Source organism: Scleropages formosus, chromosome 7 (assembly GCF_900964775.1).
Source record: "Scleropages formosus chromosome 7, fSclFor1.1, whole genome shotgun sequence".
Lineage (NCBI taxonomy): Eukaryota > Metazoa > Chordata > Actinopteri > Osteoglossiformes > Osteoglossidae > Scleropages > Scleropages formosus.
The window spans coordinates 19,958,530-19,982,536 of NC_041812.1; the positions used below are offsets into that span (position 1 = coordinate 19,958,530).

The window sequence follows — 24,007 nt, forward strand, 5'->3', positions numbered from 1 at the left end:
CCTGTAATCGTGTTAACACCCCTGTAATGCAGACCAGCCCTGTTGAGATACCTCAGTGTCTGTTTGCCCCTGTTGGAGATAACCAGCGTCTGTGAGGGAGGCACCATGCCAGCACTGTATAGGAAGCTCATCCCAAAATTATGCTTGAGGAAGGAGAAATGCACACTGGGGGCCACAGCGCAGCCTGAGAAGGAGCAGCTGAACGTTGGCCCGTTCTTCACCTGCAGAAAGCAAAAGGCAAAAAAGCATTTTGCGGAGTCACACATCTGGATACTTGAGCGATCAGGTTGACTATCCTGCTCAAGGGTGTTACGGTCGTTCCTTCTATCAGGACCAGAACCGGCAAACTCGAAGACATAAGACTGTGCATTTAATCACTACGCCGCTGCTGCCCACTGGCTCCACTCCAGCCACTCACGCTAAGGGAAAGGATGACATCCTTGATCACACACTTCTTCAGTGGCAAGAAGGTCACGGTGCACTGGCTCTGCTGACCCACAGGCACGCAGTCCCTCACGGGGTCCACCTGCAGGTGGCGCTGAAACTCTGGTGGGCCCAGCAGCTCATACTGCACATCCAGGCAGAACTTGCATGGGTTCGACAGCAGGAATTGGCACAAGGATCGGTCACTCAGCTCCACCTGTCCAGAAATGAGGTTTAGAAATAACGCGCAGTTCTGTGGATATATGACAGTAGTATGAAAGTAAATAATGGTTTACACTTCATGTCAAAATTCCAGGCATGCTGGATAAACTGAGGCTTTACTTAGTTTCTAGTTTCTTACTTACTTCGTTTCAGACAGAACATATTTTCATTTTATTTTTATGTGTTACATATCCAGATTGCCCATCAGATAATGGTGCCTAAGCCTGCTGTCACTGACAGTCATGCCTATTAGGAAATACGCTCTTCCAGAGCTATGTATCGTCAGATGCTAGGAGACCGCAAAGTCCTGAGGGTACAGCTCGTTTTACCCACCTGCTTGAAGTCAACCTGGTGGGTGATCCCTGGGCTCAGCTCAGTGATGTCCCCATCTGGACCCTGGCATTGCACACAAGCACTCAGGCTGTGGCATTCTGCCTTCACATTCAGGGTCAGTGGCTGCATCTTGCTCCTCACATCACACACCAGGCTGAAGGACACTGTGCCCTCTTGGTTGGGAGTGAAGGAGATGGTCACAGGGAACCTGGGCCAAAAACAGTGGAGATGTGTAGCCTGCGTTGTCACATCAAACAATTTGACACAAGTTTTACAAGACAAGACTGATTTTTTTCTGCCAGGGTTTAGATGTGGGACACGAGGTGGTCAGCTCTAAGGATTGTTTCTACACCAGGCTTCCATAATGTAAATGGTAAACTTGAAGCCCCCGCTCAAGGCAGATGATTCATGACTAGCAGAGGTACCTCAGGATCCCTTTGGTTTACCTTTCGTGGGGTCTCACGGTGCCCACCAGAGTGTCCAGCTCCAGGCTGTCAAGGAAGGCCTCTGCGTGACGGGAAGTTTCACGGATGGAGAAACGGTAAGGAATGTCTTCCCCGTTCACTATGTACACCATCTCCTGGATTCTGCGACCTGCAGACATCAAACTTTGTATCATGAATGAAATATATATTGTCCAAGAGATGGCATTTTCTTCTTTTTTGTGATGCTGTTAACATTACTCTTCTAAATACAAAAAGACATTAGGTTTTCTGTGCTCATTCACGTGTAAAGAATTCAAAAGTTTCATGAAATACACGGTGAATGTAGGTAAGGTGTCACCAGATTTATTTATCAGATGCTGATCCATCAGGACTTAAAACGTTTTCAGTTGTGAGATCCAGTTACACACTAAAGCAGATACCAAATTACATATGGTACATAATTTCAAGAGGGAACTGTGAAGAAATTAGAGCAGGTAATTTTTCTTTTTCATGTTCCAGCTAAACAACTGCGTCATCGCCACACAGCACAGTGAAAATATCCATTGCTTAAAGAGTGGTGAGGAAATACTATATGGAATTTATTACTACAAAATATGGGAGTTGTGCCTACCCACAAGCAGGCTGCCCAGGTTGAGATGGACACGATCCATGTACACCTTAGGCTCACTGGCAATGCCCGCAAGCAGGAATGGAACTGAGATGCCTTGCTCTGGAATCAGGAAGGTCCAGAAGGACTCTACCATGTCAAGGTCGTGGGCTTGAAACTCAAAGGTGACCTAGATGGAAGACATACCATGGACTGGTAATCTATGAAGACTTTGAACAGAACTGATGTTCATTGACTCTTAAACACACACACACACACACACACACACACACACACACACACACACACAAACACCTCTGCTTTTTTTCCAGGCTGAATGGAACCCTTGGGGGTGATGCACTTGAAGGAGGTCTCTCCCAAGTCCTCACACCTCCACACGAAGGAGTAGGGCTTGCTGGTTGGGTTCACCATGCTGAAGGTCCTGTACAAGGGAGAAAATAAGAGTACGTGACAATGTATAATGTCAAAGTAAGAATTAGGAGATTGGCTGATGTGTGTATGTATGCCATTTCCAGGTCATGGTAAGCAACTGTGTTGGTGAGAAGATGCATCCCACAATGCATCCTGGTAGTGCACAGGGAAATCAAATACCTTGGGACAGAGGTACCGATGCCCACGGCGGTAAACTCAATGACCCTAGTGCTGGGGTCCAATGTGGCCTTGGTAGGGGCCCCATAGGAGCCACGCATGTCTGGGTTGCGCCTGCCGGCACTGAGATAGTCGGAGTCCTCCAGGTGAAAGTGGCAGTAGGGAAGCAGGCTGCGACCGCTCACCGCCATGGTGGGGCCCTGCTCCTCTTTCAGGTTGGGGATGCTACAGGGAGTGGGAAGAAGAAGAAAAGCCCCTTCTGAACAGACAGACACACACCCGGCTCAGTGCACACAAACCTGGACCCATGTGTGGTACACGTGGGAATCATACTGGGAGACTGGAGGTATATAACATGACACCACATAAATTAAACACTGAAGACTTTTTCTTCTTACTGCAGTACTTTCAGAAGCAATATAAAGTACTGGCTGAGAGAACAAAATGCTGCGTAATATTACACATCCACATCGAGCTTAAAATATTTTAACTAACACACATGCTTCAACAGTTTAAATGAGTCTAATTTCCTGGCCGCCTTCACGTGGATCCCAATCTTCACGGTGAGTCTAACCTGCACATCAGGCGACCTTCATACTCAGCCACCTCCAGAGGGGAGAACTTGATGTGGAAAGTCAGGCTGTCCCCAGGGTTAATGTTCCCAGTGCTGGGCTCCACAGAGAACGGGGGAAGCTCGGGATCTCCCATAAGTAGGTTAGACACACTCCCCAAAGCAGTAGCTGGTCTAGGAGCTGTCCTGCTCTCCTGGCGTGAGCGCGGGGTTACAGGCTGCGATGTCGCTAAAGCCAAAATTGGAAAAAAGACTTAGTTTTGTTAAGTTCGTTACTCTGGTCTAATGAAAGAAAAATAATTCTTACATTTGTTTGGTTACATTTGTTATTCTGGTCTGGTCAACAGAAAAAGAATTATTTCATCAGAATAAATGTTCCTCATTACACAACAGTTAAAGCATTTCAGGATTTCTGACCTAGTTTATCGTGTTCCGGTTCCGTCTTAAACCTCCTCCTCAGTAAGACTCCCACCACCCTGTGACTACTCAGCACATTACATCCACTGCAACGTGCAAGAGAATTAACACGAGTCGCAGTTGCCCTGGACCTCGGGCTTTTCTACGATCTCACAGGTACCTTTGCAAGTGAAGCTGTTGTTCATTCCTAACCGCTCCATTAGTACCTGCCAGGAGAATTCCAACTGTACGCTCCCCGAGTTCTGTATCTGGAACCTACGAGACACACACAAAAAAAAAACCACAATGTGGAAGGAACCCTGTTTTGAATGCATCATCGGCATCGTGATTTTTACCACAAGTACTTATTGCACACAACACAGCGCACTCACTGGTACACTCTCGTCTGGTACAACAATGTGTCTTTGAAGCAAATATTCTCTGCCTTGCACGTGAACTTGGCGTAGTCACACACAGCGCTGACCCGGAGCTCCAGTTCCCTGGATGAGTTCTCCACCACGGAATGGGCTGGTTCTGGGTCTGGCTCAATTACCTGGGCAAGTTAAAGGGGCCGGAAAAAGTTTGGAAAAAAAAATGTCATGTCCTTTTCCATTCATTTGTTGTGATATATTTAAATTTCCCCATTTAACGTAATGTACATAGTACAGTTGTTCTAAACAAGGTAAGACTAGATAGAAAGTGTTTTTGCAGCCCCGCCTGTAAACTCGCCTTTTTCTTGCTTGGTCGAGGTGTGGCGACCTGTTTCCCAGCATCAACCCATTTTACGGTTCTCAGTCGGTCATCCCAGTCCGGCACCTGGTCGACAGGCTGCTGGAAGACCACCCGACACAACTTGCACTTCACCAGCTGGGCATTAAGGACCACGGGCTGCTCTGAGCACAAGGTTACTGTCACATCCTTGGAGCAGCCTGCATGAAGGTGGCCCACCCTGGGGAAGAACCGGAGCTGTGGACCATCAGGGGGCCATTCGAACCGAAGTACATCAGAGCTGCTGTGGTTGGTCATGGTGAATGTGTCCTGGTAAGGCCTAGCCACGTGGCAGTCTCCAAAGTGCAGGATGTCGGACCTGAGTCCTGCAAAAAATTACAGCTGGTAACATGTTGCTAGGAACATGAACTTTTAACTGCAAGACTCTATGCTGAAGTCTGAAAAGTGCCTCGACTGTTGCATCTTTGAAAAACGTTCTTAACCTCAAGTGTTCCTGTATAGGTTCAAAGTTCTGATAAAACCGCAACTTGCTTCAGACCCCAGTAATGGTAAGACAAAAAAACACTCTCAAAGGAAACCAGAAATTTGTTCAAAAGGACAAAGTTTTGTCACACTGAGAAGACCCGAGACTTTCAAAGCCCGCTGTGCTCTCTCACCCTCTACCGTGGTACCGCTGTCCTCTGCGTGGGCTTTGCCGCCGATGTTGTCCAGTGTTACGACATCTCGGTACCCCTCCCCCACCAGCTGTACAACTGTCTCCTCGTATTGATTGTCCGTCACCAGGAGGCGCACTTGAGCCTCAAAAACCTGCTCTGCCATAGGCCGGAACTCCATGTGGATCTCCACTTGCTGACCCACGGTGAGACATAGAGTGGTTTTGTGTTCCACTTTTTTCTCTGCAGAAGACAATTCATATTACAGAATGTTGCATCATTAAACACTACATGTGTCTGAGTGTGTAACTCCCCCAAGGGAGAATATTACCGTACAAACATTGCACTACACTGCATAATGATGCTGTTACTAGCCCTTCATATCAGAAGCTTATTTCTCAAAAGGCAGGAATAAGCTGAACTCTAGAGGAATGCAATGTTGCACTTAATGAGATACTACCTGCTGTGCATGATTTCTGTTTTTGTTTACACATGAAACTGTAAGAAAGAAGCTTCTTTGATCAGAGAATATTATAAAATTAGCTATTCAGTGACTATGCATTTATAAGCATGTTAATAAAAATAAAATGATTAAATAAATTAACACCTGCAAATCTAGTAAATGAGTCATTGAAAACAGATGTTCTTTGAGGTGTGCTACCTGCATCACTCTCGCTCTCCGTACGGGGGGGAGACACAGAGCTGCTCACAGTTCCTGATGCTTCCTTCAATGTGAACACACCTGTCTGGTCCAGCAGATCAATGTTTATCTGTTGACAAGGGATGATGGCTTTGTGCATGAAAATTTTAACACCATCTTGCAATGAGAAGTACTTCAACTCAGGCAACGTCCATTCACTTTCAGTCACCCTTTGGCAGGGCGAACCGGAGGCAGTACTGGGAAACATGAAGTGTTGGGGGTACAGCCTGAAGTCTTCAGGAATATCATGCACTAAGGTGATAGTGGGTGGCAAAATAGCACCTTACAGCACCTGGAATGTGGGTTCGAATTTTGGTGTGACTTCAACTTTGTCTATGTAGACAATGCTTCTTTGTCTTTACATGTTCTTGAATTCACTGGGGTTTCCTTCCACAGCTACAGGCATGTATTTCAGGTGAACAGGTAAAATGACCTGGCATCCTTTCCATGGTGTACCCATCTTACACCCTCAGTTTCCTGAAACTGGCTCAGGACCACTGCCACTCTGCACAGGACACAGGTGGTCACTGAAAAGTGATGGATGGCTAAGATGATACATCTTCTTACTAGATGTAAAGCCACAATAGATGCACCCATCTTGGTCAAACATCCTTCTGTTTTCACTTTAGGTTGAAAAGTCCACATTGAAATATTACTCAGACCTTCACCATTCGATACTCACACACACACATTGACTGAAACCGCTTGTCCCAAGCGGGGTGCGGCAAGCTGGAGCCTAACCCGGCAACAGAGGGCGCAAGGCTGGAGGGGGAGGGACAGGGGCGTAGCCAGAACTTTTTTTCAGGGGTGGCCAAGTAAGACCCAGTGATTTCAATGGGGTGGCCAACAAAAAAAAGAAAAATCACAACTGACTGTGACATGCTGTACCAAAAGCAAATTCTACAGACAGAAATTCTATAAATTCTACAGAATTTATTACAAATATATACAAGATATTACAGTGGCAGTACTTAGAAATGTTTGTAAAAACATTACAATATCATTTAATATGATCCTTATTCTACATTATTTGTATATTTAGATGCTAACGATGCAAATTAGGTATTGGAAAATTTTTTTTATGTTTGAGGAATTGATGTAACCTACATACCTGGTGGGAAAGGACTGACTACATGAGTGTTTTTGGTCATCTCTGATTCTGAGCTGATGTGTTTTGTCTCTGTAGAGCTCTCCACAAGCTCCCTCTCTCACTGTATCTCTGCTTCCTCTTGTCTCTCTTAGCAGCAGACATTTCCCTTGCTTCTTCCCTCTCTGTAGCATTAATTTCTCCTGCTTCTTTGTCATTTTCAGTTTTACTGGTACTAGTCCTCAGTTTGTAAAGAAGGAAAGTATCTTCCTATCTTCCTCTGCTTTCCTTTTTCATGCGCTACAGTTTAGACGAGTACACCTATCAAGAAACACTTCTATTATTATTAAATTGAACAGCAACTTACAAAAAACAGTGAAAGACTCATAATGTAAGCATATGATGTGGTAACACTATTTTTAAAAATTAGCTAGCTAGCAGCTGCAGTAACTTTAGCTAACATAGCTAAGTTATGCGATATTAAGCTAACATTTGTTTCTCATGATGAAACATCGCAGCAGCTCAACTTTAACAAACTTTCACGAAATGGACAGTAGTGAAATGTAGGTAAACAACACAGATTTTACTCTTCTGATCACCGTATCCTCTTGCGTTGCTCACTTGCGCTGGACTTGGCAGCAGTAACGGTACCGAAATTGAATTTTCCTGCTCCTACTCCTCCCTCCTACACATACAGGTTTGTGCCGTGCGGGCAGTTCGCAGCTCTTCAGCCTAATAGCGCTGAACACTATGTGGTTCATACAACGGCGAAAAAAAGTCACCTGTCAGCGTGGTCAGAGTGCTTTGTACGACAGGGGTGGCCGAGCTTCAGTCAGGGGCTGGCACCGGCCACCCACGGCCACCACGTAGCTACGCCCCTGGGGTGGGGACACACCCAGGATGGGACGCCAGTCCGTCACAAGGCACCCCAAGGGGGACTCGAACCCCAGACCCACCACAGAGCAGGCACAGGCCAAGCCCACCGCACCCCCTCTGCATGTGATACTATGTACACCAAATCTTACACCCTTGAGGAAGGAAAAGCACGATGCTTGCACATGGCCATAGTCGTACTAAATTTATAGCACTCTAGATGAGACAACATGACCCCACCTGTGCTGGAACAGTTCCATCGTTCTTCAGTACGAGGGCCAGGACCTGACTGTGGCCTACAAGCAGGCACTTGAACTGCAGCAGTGGGTTCCCCCGAGGGGTCCTCAGCAGTGGTCGTAGAACCGCCGCACGGGGCAGGTTCCCATCCCCCACCAGCTCAAATGCTAGAGCCTTTGTCTTGGCCACTGGAACCCAACTGTGAAGTACAATGAATCATGAGTATGATTTGTGTGACTTGAACTCACACACACACACACACACACACACACACACTTTAAGGCACCCACATGCTGACTGATACAAGCAGTAACATCAAACACACACAAGGCCTTAATCCTTGCAAACCATTTATATCTCAGAAACGCACATAATGAAGCCTGAGAGACACAAGACGAAAGTATTACAAACAAGCAACTTAGTGCTGACTGAACTCTGTTGAATCACAGACACACAACTGTAAAGTGACACAGTCAATTTAGGCAACGGTAATAGCAAGCTGGAAGAGCAAGCAGTAATGTAACAGTTCCATTCACTGACCTCACACATCCTTCCAACGTGACCTCAAAAATGGCACTGTACGTCTGCATGCTCTGAGGGGCGAAGACAACCTCCACGAAGGTGTGTGAGTGGCTGGGAATGCACACGCGGGCAGGCGTCACCTCAAACGCATCACCGGCACGCACGGACATCTGGAACGGTCCAGCATTTGTCCATCACATGTTTCCTCATAAATCCTTTCATGGTTTTCGCAATGACTCACACTTTAATGCAATGAATAAGAAATTAACATTTCTCGAGTTGAAGCCAAAAACAACAAAAAAAACATAAGTAAGCTGACAAAGTTTTTACAATTTTACTCTTTTCAAACGCTGTCAAACCTACAGAATATATTTTCAAACACTTCTACAGGACCTGATGTTTTTTGAGAAAAGGTCAGATAAATATGCAAACACCCATACCTTGGTGGGAACAGACTTGATTGCCAGACTCAACTCGCATGGCACCTTCCCTGGGTTGGTGATGCGGAAGCGGGCCTTTGCGGGGCGACCCACCAGTACGTTGTTGAAGACAAACTTATTTTCGTCCTGGATGTAGATGCCCAGAGCATCCTTAAACGGCTCACAGCTCAGCAGGTTGCTGTTCTTGCAGATGTGGTGCTCCTCGAAGATAGAGGCAATGTCTTTGTGCAGTATTCCTGTTTGTGGGTATGACACAATCATGGATGGGACAGTCTGGATAGGAACTGTCACGGTGTCTCTCTCAATTCAAGGATGTGCGCTGAGCAAGGTTGTTGAATCATTGGGTGTGCTATCTAGTGAAGTACACACCATACCATTCCTTTGGTGAACTCGTGTGATACAAGTGAATTATCACACACACACACACACACACACACACACACACACACACAGGCTGAAACCACTTGTCCCAAGTGGGGTGGTGAACCAGAGCCTAACCCAGCAACACAGGGTACAAGGCTGGAGGGGGAGGGGACACACCTAGGACAGGACGCCAGTCCATCATAAGGCACCCCAAGCAGGATTCGAACCCCCAGACCCACCAGAGAGCAGGCACAGGCCAAACCCGCTGCGTCACCATGCCCAGAAATGAATTAACCAAAGGTGAAAATGGAAAAGAACAAAGCTGTGACCGATACAGGAACACACTTGCCATTAAGTTGTACAGAAATGGGTTTGACTCACAGTCTTCCTCACACACCTGGTATGCAGACTTCTGCTCCCAGCTGATAGGGGATCCCAGTGGGGTGGTCACTAGGTTCACGGTCGCTGATGTCCACTGTGAGATACTCTTCACAGTTGCCCAACTGATCAGCTACGCATTCCACAGTGATGACCTGGTGGGAACCGGGCACCAAGACACCAAATCCAGGGGACACGGAGAACACACCCATGGTGAGGCGAGCCTAGGGGGATGTAGTAACAGAACATCCAGATAGTGAAGTTAAGGGTTACAACTTGTATACTGCATTCATGCATCATCTAACAAGGATGCCCAGCTTCCATGAATCTTCCAAATGATGTTTAACATGAAGAAGACTTTGACCCATGACTTTGATCTGTCAGTAGGTGGAGGCTTTGGTCTTTGGCCTTGTGATTGCCCTGTACTTCCCCTACCTGTGTGGGCTGGCCTGCATCCTTCTGTATGGACTCAGTGCGATGTATTTTACTTCCAGTGGTGGTCTTGGCTGAGTGGCTCTCCCGTGAGTGGCTGCATTTGACCGCCCCACCACTATTAGGGAAAGAGACACCGAATGGCACAGTATTAGAGGAAAGTCCTGAGATTTCATGCTGGACAGGTACATTCAGGAACAGATAGAACATAAGCACCACTAATGCCAGAGTGGCTGGACTTAGTCAGAACTTTTCCTGCTGGGTTTCTCAGGTTTTGGCTGATGTGTAGTGTTGTACCTTTTCCTCTTTATAAACACAGAGAGTCAGCCCATTGACTCAAAAGGGACACTGAACAGCAAATTAATACCAAACAGACACAGAATGCAGTTATTTGGTACATTAGTAGCTGGAAGTTTGTGTCTTACTGAATTAAATTGTATAAAATGACAGGACAATTTCTGATGAGCAGTGTTCATAAAAGTCCAAATAGAAATAATATATACAGTAATTATACACAATAAATTATAACCACCTTATTTCATAATTCTGTAGTTATTCATTCTGAAATAGTTATTTTTTTAATTCCAGTTATGTTTGAGTTAGAGTAGTATTACTAATTTTCCAACACTCAGGTTTGTAAACATAAGGATCTCTCTCATACAGGAGGAAACATTCATGCTCATGTAACAGAGAAAAAGATTTTTATGTTCTTGGATAACAATGCAGTGACAAACAAGGTGGCAGACACCAGCGACCTACAGAGGTGACTAAATATGTTTTAATGTTAGAAAGTCCTCATTTGTCAATATTTTGCAGAGAAAATGTCAGTGTATGCTGACTTCACATGTAATTTCAAGGTACAGGTGGTCCCCGATTTACAATTTTGACTTGCGATTTTTTTTCGACTTTACGGTGATGAGCTGGTAATAGACATTCAGTAGAAACCGTACTTTGAATTTTGAATTTAGAATTTTTTACCAGGCAAGCGATACGCGGAGCAATACTTTCTCGCGATGCTGGGCAGCGACAGCGATCCGCATGTCCCATTCTGTCACGCAGAGGTGTGTATTAGGTGTGTTAAATGCATTTTCAACTTACAAAATTTTCAACTTATGATGGGTTTCGGGGAACATAACACCATCGTAAATCGGGGACCACCTGTATTGTTTTCAGAAATTAAAATTGTTTCCAGTACATTTTTCATGTTTGTGTTAGTTTGTCTTCTTTTAATATATCATTGCTTAATTTGTCATGGAGTAGCTTAAGTGTTTGTTGACAGCTACATTAGTTACAGTGTTTCATTATTCAGTTGCCAGTTCTGCTAAGGGCCATTCTGCAGCATGTAACTCCAGCCACGGGCACCACAAAATGGCCATTGCAAGCAAGGGAATGTGTGTGGTCAGCAAACAGATCATACCCTTTCTTTTGAGCAGACAGTGGCAGGTCCTTGGACATCTTGGAAATGTTAAAACGCATCTCAAATTCACCGCAGTTCTCAATGGTGAAGCTGTAGGACTTGCGGCTCCCGTAGACCAAGGGGCCAAAGTTGATGTTAGAGGGCAGGATCCTGTACTTATTAAAGAGGGACTGAACAGACACCTTGATGGGCATGAGGCCAATGATTTCACCGCCGGCTGTGATATTCGGTTCAATCACCTGAATGGGAGAAATTATCTATATTCATCCACACAGGACCTCCTAAAAACACATGCTGCACTAAATCATGAAGACATTTTCATAAGCGGTGTGACTGGTAAAATGCAACCAATACAGACTTCTTGTTTTATTCAATGAGGGTTGATTGAAAAGCTGAGGGGCAAACTGTACTGGACGTGTCCTGCATGTGCTGTGACTATGCAGCGCTGGGCAAGTCCAGGTCACAAGTAGAAAGACCAGTTTCTGTTTAGTCCTTGAGTTGCCACACTTATTTGGTAATAGCAGCTGAGAGTAATGTTTCTTCTAAGACATGCAATTAAATTTTGTGTAAAGTTCAGGAAAAGTGGTTGAGACTTCTGAATTGTTGAATCAAGCACATGGAAAGGAAATAAGTATGGCAATGGTATTCAGGTGGTGTGAAAAGTTATAGCCACCACCTTGAAGACGATGTCAATAAATTCACCGCTACACATTTTTGGAGTGCTGCAGGAAGTGTACAGTCTGACTCAAGGTACTTAGAAAAGAGAAAGGTGCCCAAGTCTGAGGAACCTTTAGATATGGAACGACAAATGTAATCTAAAAACTTTTCAGTCAACCCTTGTACATGCTTTTGGTGGAAAACATTGAAAAAAATGTGATATTAAAGTTAATTATTTACTCAAAGGAATGGGTACCATGGTGGGACAGCAGGTGGTGCCTTACAGCTTCTGGGAAGTACGATCGGACATATGTAACCTGTACCTTTTTCTGTACCTTGGCCAAATGCTGAAATCATATTTCCAAAAATGTATGGTGACTGAAGTTTCCTGACCTGGAGCAATATGATTGGCTGTTCTTTGATGAAGATTTCCTTGTCAGAGCAAAAGGAGAACTGTACGCTGATGGGGCGGTCATTGGGGTGGAGGGAGCCCTTAGGAGGCATGATTGTGAAAAGGGAGTTCAAATCAGGTACAGTCTGGTCTGTGGGGTCCAGAACGAACCTGGTTTGGGTGTAGGGAGAAAAAAATGAGAGGGTAAGATGGTAAAAGAAAACAATAAAAAAAGTACATCATAATGATGTACATCACCATTCCAATTCTTACTACTTCCTTTGACATCACACTGTATATATGATGACAGGACAAAAACTCACTTGAAAACTACTTCATATTTCCCTTTATTTTTCAGGGTCAGAGAAAGCTTAACTTCTTCTGAGACTTTGAGTGTCCCAAAGTCAAGTGCACCATCGGATTCTGCAGATGAAATACACTCAGTCATGACTAATCAAGGGGGTCAACATGCTATCCAGTAGCTCATTTCTGAATGTTGATGAAAGGACTGAGTCATTTTTTAACTGTCTATATAAAAAAAGAATCTCTTATGGGCTGATTGGACATTTCAAGGCAATACATTAATAGGGTGTTAATAATGTTAAAATTAAGCAAAGTTGCATCAATACAATTTTCATAAATTATTACTCTGAGAGCTTAGGCTGGTTCCCTTGGGGAATGTAATATCAAAAGCGACATCATAGGCCTCGGCCAGGATCTGGATGTTCTCTGTGTGGACGATGCCCAGGATGTTTTCTGAATCCAACACCTGATACACACACATAAAAATACAGCCAGACACCACTGAAAGAGATACTGTCATTTATTATAATGGGGCAGTTCCTTTATTTTGGTATTCTGGTTTTAGGTTTTTAAATTGTATTATAAATCATATCATTCATGTACTTTCAGTTTACAAAACTGTATTTTAGTTTCAAGGGGGTGCTGTGGAACAGCGGGCTTGGCTGGGTCCCACTCTCTGGTGGGTCTGGGTTTCGAGTCCAGCTTGTGGTGCCTTATGAGGGATTGGTGTCCCGTCCTGGGTGTGTGCCCTCCCCCTCCAGCCTTGTACCCTGTGTTGCTGGGTTAGGCTCCGGTTTGCCGCCACCGTGCTTTAGACAAGCAGTTTCAGCATATGTGTGTGTGTTTTAGTTTTATATGTCCTTTTACTAGTCACTATTTTGTTACCTAAGTCATTCATTTGGTGAAAAATTCACTACATAAACCTTTGAGCCTGTGTGATTTTCTTCCCGGCACTTTACCTCTAGGCGAATGGCCTTCTTCATTACGACAGGCCGTGTGGCACGGAAGTGCACTTGTAGGTTGTACTCAGCCTGAGGTAGGATAACCCCTTGGTCCTGGGAAACACCAAACTCTTCCCCCATTGAATCTAGTAAGTTCAGCCTCCATGCCACTGGTAGTAGGGTGCTGTTCCGCAGGCGCACGGTCTTAGTGACCCTTCTGAAATGGGGAAAGCAGCAGGGAGTGGTGAAGAATAAATTATGAAGAAAGGATGTTAAATTCAAGGACAGCAGAAGAAGGTGAAAGGACATGGAGGTGAGAAAAGAGGAATAGCAGGACAGCAGAAACAGTAGGTAGAGGATAAGGTATGAGCAGGAGGTATGTAAAGAAAAATCAAATCTAGAAAAAAAACAAAAAAAAAAACAGTTTAACAAAAAAAAAAAAGGTAGTGTGCAAAAGTTTGTTCACCCCTATTCAAGTTACACAGAAAATAAGGTATACAAAGAAAGATAAATTGTCAGATTTGTCACCCGGAGAGGTTACTGTAACACCATTTCTCTTAGAAAATCAGAGCACAGAACAAAGTAATCTGACTGGAATGCCCAAACTGTTTCACACAACTGTATGGTATCCATCCCATTAGGTATATAAAATTTGTTAAGTAACACAAGTCAAAGACAGGAGTTTCTCAACGAGGAGACTAGTGCTACTGCTGCTGTGTGGTGAGGCATCAGCCAGACCTGTTAAGGAGGACTTTGTCAAAGTGAAGCTGCTTGCGATCCAACTCCAGCTCAGGGCGGACCCCCTGGCAGGATAAGCGGATAACAATGGGCTCAGGGTTTTCTTTCACACAACAGATCACGCTGTCCTCAACTAGCCCGGGGGTGTTGGGATATGCCCACACAGTCAGCTCCTGGCAGAGGAAAAAGATGGCTTCCATTAACCAGCTGCAACTGAAACCAAGGGGTTACAGACAATGAGGGGTTGGAGACCTTGGGTGAGCAGAGGGAAAAAGGAGTAAAGATTATACATGTGAACAAAGCATCATGGCTCTGATATCCAAAGTGTAAAAATACAATCTACAGAAATACTGAAATAAGCAAATACTGGTCAACTGTGGAGTTGAGGTTGCCCCTGTGGGACGGACGAAAGCTGAGCACCATAGGGGCCCAGAAACAAAAAAGTTTTGTGAAAACATAACAGAAACACAATCTGTCTAAAGCAGAAAACAACTTCCAAATGCAAAAATATAATACTATTACAAAGTTGTGAACACAAATGTTAAATGTAACTGTCTCATATCTAACTAAAAGTCCTTACCAGTGTACTTGATCTATGAGCTTCTCTACACTCTGATAACTTTCTGGTGTCTTCATCAGTCTCTTCAAGTGCTGAGACCAGCTATCTTATACTGCTAACTTGGTTGTCCTCTAACATCCAGCAGCTGGACTTCATTAAGCAGAATTTGAATGGGGTGGACCCTGAAGACCTGTCCATCAAATTCAGCCTCACCTCACACCCTGGTATATCCTCATACCTGCTCACAGAGTATACTTCACAACATCAAATGGTAACTATAGTTAATATGTATATATCTTGTAATAAAGGAAATACCATTTTTCCATGCATATCACTAGTTATTTACTTTTACTAAATTTTATTTTAGGAACTAAAGTAGTTTTTCCAGACTGAAATTAAAGGAAATGAAACATAAATCAGTTCAACGTAAGAATGTTGTAAATACAGACACTGGCTTCTCAATTTACAAACACAGTTTGGTCAGGGGGGTGCGGTGCCGCGCTGGGGTGGTGCAATGGGTTGGACCGGGTCCTGCTCTCCGGTGGGTCTGGGGTTTGAGTCCTGCTTGGGGTGCCTTGCAACAGACTAGTGTCCCATCCTGGGTGTGTCCCCTCCTCCTCCTGCCTTTCGCCCTGTGTTGCCGGGTTAGGCTCCGGCTCTCTGTGACCCCGTATGACAAGCGGTTTCAGATGATGTGTATGTGAGTTTGGTCTGGAAGTCTGTTTATAATTTTTTTTTATTTGTAACTTCAAAGCTACTTTTGCCACTAAGTCATTATTAATTAAAACATTATAATATAGACTTCTTACAATTTACTTTTTGGTTAGTTTTTGTAAAATTTGTGGATATATTGTAGATATAACAAAATATTTAAAATTGTTATTAATGTTTAGATACATTAAAACTATGGGGGGTGCGATGGCACAGTGGGTTGAACCACAGTCCTGCTCTCTGGTGGGTCTGGGGTTCGAGTCCCGCTTGGGGTGCCTTGTGATGGACTGGCGTCCCGTCCTGGGTGTGTCCCCTCCCCCTCCGGCCTTACGCCCTGTGTTGCCGGGTAGGCTCCGGTTCCCCGTGACCCTGTATGGGACAAGTGGTTCTGAAAATGTGTGTGTGTGTGTGTGTGTGTGTGTGTGTGTGTGTTTAGATACATTAAAACTTAATTAAAATTAAGGTCATTAGCAGTACCCTGTGGAAAATTTTTGCTTCAATATTCTGTTAAATCCTTATTGTTGACAGATTCATTACATAAAAATGTGCAAAGTTCATCATCAAAGTTTTTATGTTACAAGCTTTTAAATGTTAGTCCTACACTCCTGTTGTGGGGTTTGTTTTATTGGCATCTATCATTTGGTTATGGAACAAAGGGTCACATTCACTATCGAATGATTTTTTTTAGGAAATAGATAAGTCAGGAAAATGAAATTACAAAAATTTAACTAGAAAAACTTTGTATCTTCAAAAATGGGTAACTTGAGAGTTTGTAAAATGAGGAGCCAAAGCACTTTCTCTGTATCGTTGTCACAATTGGGCTTGGCAACATGTAACACATGAACAATGATGTAAGTGGTCTCTTACAACTACTGCAGTCATTACATGTCTGAACTTCATGTCTGGATGAGTCAAAAAATTTCTGCAACTTTTCTACCCTCAAAGCCTCAGCACCTTTCTCTCATTGGGCATGATGGTCATGTTGGGTGGGTCTAGTATGAAGATGACAGCCCTGGTGTCATGCTGGAAGCAGAAGTGAACTTCAGCATCCATAGCTGAGTTGTTGTGAATGACCAGTGTCACTGCATTCTCTGGGTACTTCCTCTCCTTGTACCTGTTCCACACATACCAAACAATGCACAAAGCCGTCAGGTGTGCAACCTCCATCTGCTATTAGTTGCATAAAAAGTGCTATGGCCAACTACTCGCTATATACGTCAAGTACAAATAAGAGGTCAACTACACAATGGAGAAATGTAGTGTAACCAATACAACAAATTCCCTTAAGAAGGAAGTTTTATCTGAGATGCATTGGTGGGCTAAAACTATTTTTTTTTCTATATTCTATCTTTCTAGTACACTAGGGAATGCTGCTTATCTTCTCTGGATAAAAGAAAAATACAGACATACCTCAGTCCAACAGCCAATGTATAAATACACCGGTAACACACTTTACCTGTCTCGGTTCTTCCCACAAAGCAGAGGGCCGAAATCATACACTCCAGTGCGGATAATGTAGGTCTTTGGGAGGCTGTTGCCTGGCAACAACGCCTTCCGACAGAGTGCAAAAATGGTCCTGAGACAGAGTAAGTGGACTATCAGCTCTGTACATTATTTCACTGCCACCCATGAAGAAGATGACAGACTGAAAGACAGCCCTCCAAGAGGGCAATACTCACTTGTAGTCCTGGCTAATGGACGGATAGGCACAGACCCCTTTGCAGACAAGCTGATATTGCCTCATGGTGCCCATCACCTCAAAATTGAGGGTCTGTTCAAACTTGCCCAGCAAAAGTGAGTGGAACCAGATCTTAAGAGTTACCTGGCCATTAGGAGGGACAATCCAGCGGAAAGTAGTCAGTCTGTAAGGAACACAGACATCAGAAATTAATAGGAATGAAGCAACTCAACGCTGCAGCTGTTGAGCAAGGGATGGGCAGAATAAACCATAAATCTGCTGAAAAGAACCTCTTACTACTGGTTACATTACATAAAATCACTGCATACTTACATTTTAAGAGAAATGCTAAAAATCTGAATAGATGAAGCTCACACATCTGGTCATATTTCTGTACATGTATACAGTTATGTTTCTGTAGATCTACAACCTTGGCCTTATGTGTGATATTATATACTGTACAATGAAGAAAAAGTTGAAAAAAACCTTTGCTTCTGTTCTTGCTGGGCTTCCGTGTGGCTGTTGTGCTCTGTGTCGGACATGTATATCAAAGTGCTTGGAGATGGTGATTGCAACTCAGTGCCTTTTTTGGTTGTTTTCCGCTTGTCCTTTTGGTTCTCCTTTCCTCCATCAGCCTTCTTCCCTCGGCTTTTGGTGGGAGCCATCAGCTCCTCCTGTATGCATAGTCTTCTCAGCTAATATCATAATAGCTAAATTTTTTCACCCAGATAAAATCAAATACTTAAGATAACACAGCCATAAATACAGCTGGAAAGGGTGCTCTGCATTCTATACCTTGGGCACCTTTTGTTTGCTGGAATTAAGACGTACAGAATTTTAGATTTACCTTCGGTATTTTGGACAGAGGGGCTGGGAAAGAGGTAGAGCCCAGCAGATCCATATCCTCCCTGATCCCCTCTCCAGGCTCCTCTGCTGCTGGCACCATGAATGTAAAGCAGCCTGTCATCTGTTGGTCACTGAGAACGGGCCGTTTCTGAGGGTACGGGACCACGGAGAAAATAGTAGGAGGAGGGATGGGAGAGCCTTTGGGCCCCAGTCCTAGCTCATCCAGGACCTTGAGAAAAAGTAAAGATGATTATCACTCACAATCCAGCACAATCCACAGTCCTTGGAATACATTAAATGTCAATACTATTTACTGGCCACTTTTATCAATTAGGATTTTAATGATCTCTTTTTTGTTCAGGGCGTATACAGCATACTAGACTTTTCAACTCCCACAAAGTGGAACCATACTTGTTATGAGAAAACATAATAGTTAAGATAAAAATGTTTTTTAAAATGTACACTTTTACACGAACCCTTGCATCTTTACAGTACAATGGACCTAAGCAGTTCACCAACAAGTCCATAGAATTTTTTATTTATTTATTGTTACGCCGTCGAATGGCATAATGCTGTTGTACTGTTTCTTGACAAGAGGCACCTCTTCAACGGTGGGCAGTTTTCCAGTCTGCAGGATCTCTGTTCCGCTGGAATGGTCCCTCCCACTGACAGGCAATAGGAGGTAAGGCACCTTCTCAGGTAATGCCTCCTTCTCAGCTCCCTCAAGAGCATCGCCTCCTGTCACAGTTAACTCAGTGCTCCCGGTGAGTGGTGCCAGTTTGGGGTCGGTACTATCCATCCTGAACTTCTCCTTCTCCAGTCGCTCCCGCTCCTTCTCCACCTTCTCCTTCTCACGCTCTTTCTTGGCCCTCTTCCCAGATGGTACCTGCCTTTCAGGTACAGCTGGAGTTGTGTCTTCTCCTTCTAGGAGCAGCTCCTCCGGAAGAAGCGCCTGTAGCAGCTGCCCTTGTGTCCGGTTCCAGTACTCCACAATGTGACGGACCAGGGCTTGGTTCTGCTCATACTCTTGGAAGCGAGCCTGCAACAGCTTGGCACTCTCACTGCATTGGCCCTAGTGCAAGGGAGGTGAGGAACATTTATAAAATAATACAGAGATCAGCCAGGTCATGACCTTTACATTAAGGCTCTAAATGCCTCACATTTCCTTTTGATACAGAAGCACCAAACAAGTCAGAATGTCTGAAAGGCCCATTGTTGGTCAGTCTGCTGCAAAATAACTCTAAGAGGAAATAGAGACACTGTATTAATCTCACCAGCTCTCTGTCTGGATCTTCACTGGACATCAGCAGCTCCTCCTGCCCTGCTCCCTTCCCCTCTTTGGGCTTTCTCTTGTTACCGTCCTCTGGCTCTCTGGCACCCTCTTCCAGGGATTCTTTTGGCTCCTTGCTATCCGCACTGAACGGCATCTTCTTACCTCCTTGAGGGGAAGGTCCAACTTACTTTCAGATTTCAGGGCAGTGGCTGACTGTATGGAACACACATATCACTTCAGAGGGCAATGGGGAAAAACGCATATATTCCAACATTGTGTGAATCTATTTACTTCCCCTTTTATTTAGAACAATGTTTTTTATGGTGGATTCTCAGGAAAGATGACCTTTTCCATACTTTCCCAATCACTATTCTTTATAGTAATCTCTACATGCTGTCATTTCCCACCTTGATTTCACATATTTAATTATGCTGGGAAACTGACAATGCTTAACATAAATACATCCTGAATTTTAATTTAAGCTGATTTGTAAAGTGTGAGCTAAATATGAGGTGATAGCTACGACAGCAGAGTCTCGTGTGATTTCGTATCAGTGACCCTGCAATGGCTAGTCTTTACTCCGTAATACGGGCCCACTGTGCAACACTTCTGGGCTGCAATTCTAAAGGGAATACTGACTAATGCACAGGGCTTCCTGAGCACTCTCTTGCACTCTGACCTGTTTTCCTCCTAGCTGACTCTTCTTTCCAGGCGCATCTTCTTTTTGTGGCTCCTTTCTCACCTTCTTGTTCTTCTTCTTAACATCCTCTTCTTCCCTCAGCCTTTCCTGCTCCTCTTGGCACCTGCGTTCCTCCTGCTCTCGCTCCATCCGCTCCTGCTCTCTAAAAACCGAGTGTGATTAACACTCATAACGCACATTGATCTTTAAACCCTTAGATGGTGTGCGCAGTTTTGTACCTTTGTAGAACACACACAGGTTTTATTCTCATGGCCTCAACATTCACTCAGGTTCATGTATCATGAGAATCTTTTGTCATAAGAGGAGCGCAAACAACATGGAATGTACAGGAAACATATAACAAATGTTTCTACACAACATTTGCTGTGTAGAAAAATCCAACCCATGGTGTCTGAACACATTGTTTATGGTTCCTTTGACATTCCCAAATTCATGCCTCCTTTGACATTCCCAAATTCATGCCTACGTTGACCAGTCAAAGTTTCATCAAATTTGTGCCACGTATTTATTACCCCACTGGGTCCTCCCGATTCAGGAACAGACATTACTTGTGCTTTTTCAGGTCCTCCAGGTGTTTAAGGGCAAAGCGCTTTTTTTCTTCTTCTGGTAAGGCATCATATTCTTCCTCATCCATCTCCTGCAACCGCATCCTCTCCATTTCCTCAATCTCCCTCTGTTGGTTTTCTGAGAAAGAGGGTGATCAAGGTGAGCCATGGCGATTTCTGAATGGTTTTCCTCTCCCTCAGCACTATGGTCTTCCTCCTCCTTCTGTCTCCACATGGACATCTTCCTTACCTTCTGCCTCCCTCTGAGCTTTCTCCTTGGCTTGGAAAGCTTCAAAAGTCTGCACCAGGTTGATTACATAAATGAAGCATCGGTTGTTGAAGGCCTTGAGGACAGCTTGCAGGGCTTTGGCCGGAGAATGGCTGTACACCGTGTCCAGTCCATCAATGACCACCCCACAATGGCAGTCACTCAGCTGCAAAGATAGGGCAGATTGGGCTGGGGAATCACAGATGCAATGACTACAACTTACTATCAGAGCTCAGTCAGTCTACAGAGGTACTGACCTGTTGTCAGTCACGTATTGACTCCCTTAGCTACATTGTGTCTCATTCAAACCCTGTCTCAACCATAGCCTGTTATCACTTAAACAGCCTATCTGACCTGTCACCTAGTCTCACCTGCAGCCTGTCTGTGAGGATGTCCACCAGCAGCTCTTCTGGCAGCACGCAGCTCACCAGGCCGAGGTCCCCTGTCGAGCTCCCACTCAGTTGCTTGGGGACTTGGCCAGGTGGGAGGCCCTGACCGAAACAAAGGAAAACTGTTGATGATGTTTGTCATGCTGTCACAAAGGGGACATCACAGCAGTGCATAAAACTAGACTGTGGAATAAGGTAACACACGTATACATACACACACTAAGAAGTCATTCTGAATGACAAAAAATGCTGCATGCTAAATGAATACTAAATGCAAACACAATACTGCACAGCTACAGACAAAGACTTAATAGCACATTATGGGAGAAAGGGAAAAGGAATGCTGCCAAGCTTTAATTAATCTAAGAACATCATTTTTTAATGTTACGCCCACAGTCCCCCCGCAAAATCAATGATTTTGACTCCTGCATCAGTGTCGAGGTGGTAGATGTGTAATGTAGATATGCAAAACTGTGCTTTCAAGGACTCACCTGTGAGGCCATAGCGGGCTGGGTCTCATCACCCTCAGCACTGTCCCTCACCAGGACGTCCACACCGAGGGCATCATCAGCGGTGCCCAACGGCACTGTCATCTCAGGGGCATCCTGGGCTGCAAAGGGCGGTACATAAAGATGATGCAGAAACCCGAAGCTGATTATGTAAATATGCTGAGTTTCAAGATCAAGCACTAAATTAATCTTCATACAAGTTACATGAATTTCTGCAGAGCAAAAGGATAGCAGTGTATAAATAAATTTAAAAACAGACATGGGTAAAGCTTTACTTTAAGGAAAACTTCAGATTAAATATATTTCCTAAACAAAAGAATGCTCATGTTTCCACTTGCTTTTTCAAAGGCCTACAAACTGGTCAGTCCAAGTTTCAAAATTTCTTTGCATCTAAGAGCTATTGGGCCCTCAGCTAAGTCGAGCCTCACGGACACATCATCAAGTTGCTCAGTAGGCCTCACCAGCCTCCTCTAGCCTCCTCTGAGAATGTTCCAGAGTTGCCTTGGCACACAGCTCCTTCGCCCGCAGCGCAGCTGTGCTCTCCCCACTGGTGACCGCCTCCAGCACCACGGCATCGATGTTCAAACACGCAGCCCCATAATACTTTGCCAATGTCACCGACGTCTCAGTCTTACCTGTTCAAAGTGTCATATCAACAAATATGCTGTGAATTAATGTAAACCCTCTTCAGGTGTAATTTAAACCTTTTTGTATTAAAATAGGAATGTACCAGAAAGTGGTGCCCCGTGCACAATGATAGCAATGCCTTTGCGATTTTGGACAGCTTGCCCCCCAGGCAAGAGGTCAGTGCCCATATAGCGGGCAATGGCCCTGGCAACAGGGTCGATCTCCAGCTCGCCCACAGAGATGGTCCCTCCGCTGTCATCTTGATCCTCTGCTTGATCCTCTGTTTTTGCAAGCACATAAAACGTGAAGCGTTTGGAGAATACACATCACTGATGGCGTGAGCTTAGCCCTCAGTAACAGAAGTGTGCCAGTGACCTGTCTCTGGTAGGTGTCTGTTTATTACTCAGTGGATTTGTCATTGGACTGTACCTCCGCTCGATGACTGACCCTTGGTCTCCTTCCTGTCATCTTCTGACTGGCTGCCCAAGGGCAGGGGCTGTGCCATCACCTCAGCCTGCAGCGAGGCTATGGCCTTCTCCTCGGCCTCAAGAGTCTCTCTCTCCTTGAGAGATTTCATCTCCGCCACATGCAAATCTGCAACCATCATTTACTGTCCATTGGATGCAAGAAATGCTTGTATTCACCGTGCAAAATTATAACCTTAAGGCTGCCAGCTCCGATTACGGCCCATCAGTGGACCATTTCGTGTCACCCATGAGCAGAATACTAAACACCAGAATTGCACAAGTCAACATGTCCAGCAGACATAAATGGACCAAGACTGTAGATTGAATAAAACTATTGCCGAAGTAAAAAAGCATAATGTTGCAGGTCAGAAACTCTTGAGTGAGACAAATAGGCCCCTACTTCCCTGCGTCTGGCCAATTGCCCTGATCTGGACCTACCCTCCTGCTCCTGTGCACTCTGCTTCTTGTAGTAGTCCAGCAGTTCTGGGGGCAGCGTCTCCCCCGGGGCACGTGGGGGCAACAGCAGAATGTTCTTGGCATCATAGCCTTTCATCATGCACAGGATCTAAGGAAAAGGAGACAGCACTCTTACTGGTACCCGTGTGACAAAATCTCCCATTCTAACGCGATATGTAGGAAAAGTGTGTTATTAGTTTGACGTCGCTGTGTTTCCGACTCCATCACTTTACCTTTTCCTCTTCCAGGTACTGTTTGTCAAATTCCAGGGAATAGAACTCAACAGGGAAGGAGCAGGGGTTTCGGACCAGCACCTCTCCCTCCTCGCCTCTGCTGTAGGGCAGGATGGGCGCCAGCTCCAGCACCGAAGAGGAGAACTCCAGCTGCGGCTCCTCTCCTTGCCCCTGGGCCAGCAGAAGGACACGCTGGGAACTCTGCGCAACCGAGAGCACCAGTGGCTGGCTGTAGGTTTTCTGGAGGGAATAGGTGAGGGACACTTGCTGTTACACACCAACAGTAACTGGCTTTTGCC

The 24,007-nt window shown here is 44.8% G+C and overlaps 1 protein-coding gene across 1 annotated transcript in view; it reads right to left on the reverse strand.

Moving 5' to 3' along the window:
- Nucleotides 1-24,007, reverse strand: part of LOC108926217 (hydrocephalus-inducing protein-like) — a 79,078-nt gene that overhangs the window by 6,343 nt on the left and 48,728 nt on the right. The window contains 42 exon segments of the mRNA XM_029253542.1: nucleotides 52-221; nucleotides 419-640; nucleotides 979-1,186; nucleotides 1,425-1,572; nucleotides 2,035-2,200; nucleotides 2,326-2,452; nucleotides 2,623-2,844; nucleotides 3,194-3,419; nucleotides 3,768-3,862; nucleotides 3,979-4,139; nucleotides 4,316-4,680; nucleotides 4,972-5,211; nucleotides 5,630-5,738; nucleotides 7,869-8,064; nucleotides 8,406-8,557; nucleotides 8,828-9,063; nucleotides 9,588-9,792; nucleotides 10,004-10,118; nucleotides 11,418-11,656; nucleotides 12,468-12,636; nucleotides 12,789-12,888; nucleotides 13,114-13,234; nucleotides 13,728-13,926; nucleotides 14,448-14,620; nucleotides 16,672-16,831; nucleotides 17,174-17,293; nucleotides 17,397-17,579; nucleotides 17,882-18,069; nucleotides 18,243-18,470; nucleotides 18,843-19,313; nucleotides 19,516-19,653; nucleotides 19,656-19,727; nucleotides 20,194-20,356; nucleotides 20,763-20,898; nucleotides 21,010-21,193; nucleotides 21,399-21,518; nucleotides 21,908-22,026; nucleotides 22,387-22,560; nucleotides 22,656-22,832; nucleotides 22,982-23,146; nucleotides 23,458-23,584; nucleotides 23,709-23,948. Coding sequence (XP_029109375.1) covers nucleotides 52-221; nucleotides 419-640; nucleotides 979-1,186; nucleotides 1,425-1,572; nucleotides 2,035-2,200; nucleotides 2,326-2,452; nucleotides 2,623-2,844; nucleotides 3,194-3,419; nucleotides 3,768-3,862; nucleotides 3,979-4,139; nucleotides 4,316-4,680; nucleotides 4,972-5,211; nucleotides 5,630-5,738; nucleotides 7,869-8,064; nucleotides 8,406-8,557; nucleotides 8,828-9,063; nucleotides 9,588-9,792; nucleotides 10,004-10,118; nucleotides 11,418-11,656; nucleotides 12,468-12,636; nucleotides 12,789-12,888; nucleotides 13,114-13,234; nucleotides 13,728-13,926; nucleotides 14,448-14,620; nucleotides 16,672-16,831; nucleotides 17,174-17,293; nucleotides 17,397-17,579; nucleotides 17,882-18,069; nucleotides 18,243-18,470; nucleotides 18,843-19,313; nucleotides 19,516-19,653; nucleotides 19,656-19,727; nucleotides 20,194-20,356; nucleotides 20,763-20,898; nucleotides 21,010-21,193; nucleotides 21,399-21,518; nucleotides 21,908-22,026; nucleotides 22,387-22,560; nucleotides 22,656-22,832; nucleotides 22,982-23,146; nucleotides 23,458-23,584; nucleotides 23,709-23,948 — 7,529 coding nt within the window.